The following is a 3,887-nucleotide window of genomic DNA, read 5'->3' as shown; positions in this document are numbered from 1 at the left end:
GCTTTTATTAATAGAACAATCAAAACAAAACAAAGTTTGAGAAGGAGATGTAGAATAAGGAAGAGAGTATTTGGATAGTAGAGTTTTGAGGATAGAAGGATTAGGGTGGCCTAAGCGATGATGCCAGTTCACTAAAGTTGGTGTTGATGACGATGAAGCAAAGAAGGCAGAGACAGTAGACGCCGACCACTCATAAACCTCGTCTTTAGGTCGGCCTTGGAGTAACGGGACACCCAAGCTCAGATCCTTCACCTGAAAGGCAGCAGAAGCAAATTCAACAGACATTTTGTTATCATTGCATAACCGATAAACAGATATTAGGTTTTTGTGAATATTAGGAACACATAGGACATGATTAAGATTGAGGTGACGAGAAGAAGAGGGTAGAGATAGTGAACCAGTATGAGTGATAGGGAGAGCGGAACCATCACCAATAAGAACAGAGTCAGCACCGTGATATGGGCGAGACGAGGTGAGATTGTGAAGGTCACTAGTCATGTGATGAGTAGCTCCACTGTCCAAAAGCCACGAGTTTGCAGAAGGCGGAGCAGTGAGAGCGAGATTAGCACTCGGCGGCCATGGACGAACAGGTGTTGGGAGCAGACCACCTTGTGGAGAGCCGTGAGATTGGTATAGTTGGGAACAACGTTTTGCGTTGTGACCAAAGACACCACACAACTGACACTTGCCTTGATAGCCGTGAGTTTCTTGACGCTTAGAGTTGTTGGTGTGGTTGTTCCTGCTGTTCCATTGTTGTTGTGCGCACTGGGTGTGTCGCTGTTGATGCTGATGAGACATAGTAACGTTGGCAGAGACATGAGTGGAGGAAGGCACCACAAGAGCAGTGGTTAGCAATTGAACCTCTTTTGTTGAGAAGCTTTTCATGGACTTCGATGAGCTTAGGAGATACTTCACGTCCTTCAACTTGATCAGCAACGGATTTGTATTCGTCTGGAAGACTACGAAGAACAGCTTCAATCTGCTCATCAAGATCGAGAGGCTTACCAAGAAGTGCAAGTTTGTCGAAATGAGTTGTTAACCCTTGCATATACTCGTCGACGGTCTTGTCACCTTTGGAGAATTATGGTAGTTGAAGACGCAACTACTGAATATGTCCTTTGCTTGGTTTGGTGAAGATGTCTGCAACAGTACGCCACATCTCCGCAGCAGATTTGGTGGTGGTGACAAGAGGTTGAACGGAGGGAGAGAGAGTTCCGAGAAGACCGTTGTAGATCAGCTTGTCTTGACGGCGCCACTTAGTGTAGTCGGGGTTGGGAGAGGTGACACCATCGGAGACCACCGTCGGAGCCGGAGGAGGAGTAGATCCATCGATATACCCGGCTAGATCATAACCATCGAGCAGAGAGTGAACTTGGAGACTCCAAGTGATGTAATTGAGAGAGGTGAGCTTAATAACATTACTCATATTGATGTTAAGATAGGATTGAGTGGTATCAATGACCTCAACAGTATTAGCCATGGAGAAAAGAAAAGGAGAAAGACGAAATAGAGAAGAAAAGGAAAAACAGAGCAAAAGACGAAAACAGAGAAGAAAGAAGGCGGAAAAAAAAAATTTAGATCTTGTACTGCTCTGATACCATGAAAAAGATGAATCTTATTATTATACAGAAGACTTTACACATCTATATATACTTGTACATAGAATACCCTAGAATACAACTATAAACAGAATGTTCTATAAGTGACATGATACAGGAATGATACGAGAATATTGAGCTATTAAATAGTGTATCATTTCGTATCTCTGACACAGACTCTGTAATCAAGAATCAATAAATTTGTTTATGTGCCAGTACTTTTTATAATAGTAGGTTACGATACTTCCGTATGATGGCCTACGAAGACAGCAACGTTTACAGCTTTTGAAGCGCCTAATAGCAAGATTAATGGGGGTTCATATATACTGTTTGAATTTTTTAAGAATTAATTATGTATTATTTTGTAAATAAGAACTCATGATCTCTTAGTTAAAATATTTTCCTCTAATGATAAGTTCTAATTTTGGATCTCTTATTTTTGAAAAAATTATTTTTTGAAATTTGAAAATTTTAAATAGAATAGAAGTAGTATAAATGTGTAAACATTTAAGATTTTATAAAAATAAAAAAATATTGCATTTAATTAATTTATAAACATACAAAACATAATACATATTACAATAAGAAAAACTCAAAGTCTTCACTGATTCTGTTTTGCCATTTACTCAACACAAAGCTTTCACAAAGTCAGTACGGACGGACGCTTAATTACATTGCATCAATGGTGAGAAGTCTTCATAGCTCGTCTATACGCATGTGTTCTTCATAGCGGTGAATAGCTTGAGAGTAGATTCCTATAAATGATCAACATGATGTATCAATGAATACATATTTATATTTAGCTGTGATAACAAATAAACATAGTTACGTCTTACCTTGCATCTAACAGCTATATTAATTGCATCTGAAGACCAAAGGTCGTAGCTGATACTATATGAGGCATTACCCACCTGCAATTTCGTCCCAAAAGCAACCTTAATTAGTAGAGAAATCAGACTTTGCATAGATATTGAAGTTTCCAAAACGGGATGAAAGTCATATTAAAGAACCAAATTGCAAACCTGTGAAAGGTATAACTGGGTAAAGTACGCCTCGTTAACTCTTTTGGTGACTCGAACAAGTCTAACTTGTAGAAAAGTTGAGACATTTTTCATGAAACAATATGTTCACGAGAAGAGGAGATTACAAAAATGAGGACAAAATGAAACCATGAGACATACTTCGTAACCCATCTTGTCCACCATTTCCTGAAACTAGATGAATAGCTTGAGAGTAGAATCCTATACATCAAGGAAAACAAAGACACAAAACAGATTCGTGACACAAAAGACACAAAACAGATTCATACAAGGACACAAAACTGATTAATGAATGAGAAGATCACTCTTCAAGAACAAGTTCTGGATTAGTTGCAGTCCACAAATTCAATTACACAATTATAAACCTGCAAGTGTTTTCATAAATTCAATTCAACAATCATTAAATTGTAGGCAGCTACTTCAAAATTCTTGGAACAAAAGCTGAGAAGTCAGAAATAGAGCTTCTAGTTTAACTTAAACCTTGAACAACATAATTCTCAAGCTAGCTAAAGCGAACTCTCTTTTCCATTCTTGCAATGACCCGAATCAATAGAAACTTGGCTTGATTGCCCAAACTATTACAAGGGCTTCACATGACTAATCAAGAGAAACTAGGAAGATATTCCCACGTTTATTCAAAATCCAATGAAACCAATCTAAAACAGTTTTAACCAAATCTTTCTAAATGACTACCAATATATGTATATCACCAATTCAATCAAAACCAGCAGAAACTGCAAAAACCCTATCCGCAATCCGAGAAAATCAAACAGAGACAAAAGAAGAAAGAAAGAAAGATATACCCAAGACAGAGCATAGTTTTTGGACAGCCATGGAAGCAGGAGAAGGAGCTTTGCCTCCGATACAATCTCGGACTCGATTCAAAACCCTCCAATTAGCCTCTGCCGATTCAATCTCCGTCGCATCTCCTCCGACCCGATTGTCCTCTGATTTCATCTCCTTTGATTCCATTTTCTTCCATTGCCAATTCCACTTCGATTGAGAGAGAGAGACATAGAGATTGAGAGGAAGAAAAAAAATAATCAGTCGATATTTTGTTTTAGCCAACAAGTAAGTGACACGTAACAAAGATGAGTATACTATATAACAGCCTCCCTTAGCATTTTTCTTTTCTCTGAATTATTTTTTTCCTTCAAAACATTATAAACCCCTCTAAAAGACTACCGATATGGAAGGTCTAAGGCTGTATAATTCCCTTTTAGATGAGCCTTTCTTAACAGAGGATCCG

The 3,887-nt window shown here is 38.3% G+C and overlaps 1 protein-coding gene across 4 annotated transcripts; it reads right to left on the bottom strand.

Annotated features, from left to right (window-relative positions):
* LOC104702028 lies at nucleotides 2,121–3,878 on the bottom strand. Of its 4 annotated transcripts, none has more exons than XM_010417825.2 (5): nucleotides 3,442–3,878; nucleotides 2,780–2,839; nucleotides 2,621–2,685; nucleotides 2,435–2,509; nucleotides 2,121–2,353 (listed from the first exon to the last, which is right to left on the bottom strand). In XM_010417825.2, the coding sequence occupies exons 1-5, from the start codon at nucleotides 3,608–3,610 to the stop codon at nucleotides 2,306–2,308; spliced, it is 417 nt and encodes a 138-aa protein (XP_010416127.1). In that variant the 5' UTR covers nucleotides 3,611–3,878; the 3' UTR covers nucleotides 2,121–2,305. The 4 variants fall into 4 exon arrangements, 3 of the variants coding, with proteins under 3 accessions (XP_010416127.1, XP_010416128.1, XP_010416129.1); XM_010417826.2 differs by having other exon boundaries at nucleotides 2,780–2,812; nucleotides 3,442–3,877; XM_010417827.2 differs by having other exon boundaries at nucleotides 2,780–2,806; nucleotides 3,442–3,877.

This window comes from Camelina sativa, chromosome 7, assembly GCF_000633955.1.
Source record: "Camelina sativa cultivar DH55 chromosome 7, Cs, whole genome shotgun sequence".
Classification (NCBI taxonomy): domain Eukaryota; kingdom Viridiplantae; phylum Streptophyta; class Magnoliopsida; order Brassicales; family Brassicaceae; genus Camelina; species Camelina sativa.
This window is presented reverse-complemented; position numbering and strand designations above follow the sequence as displayed.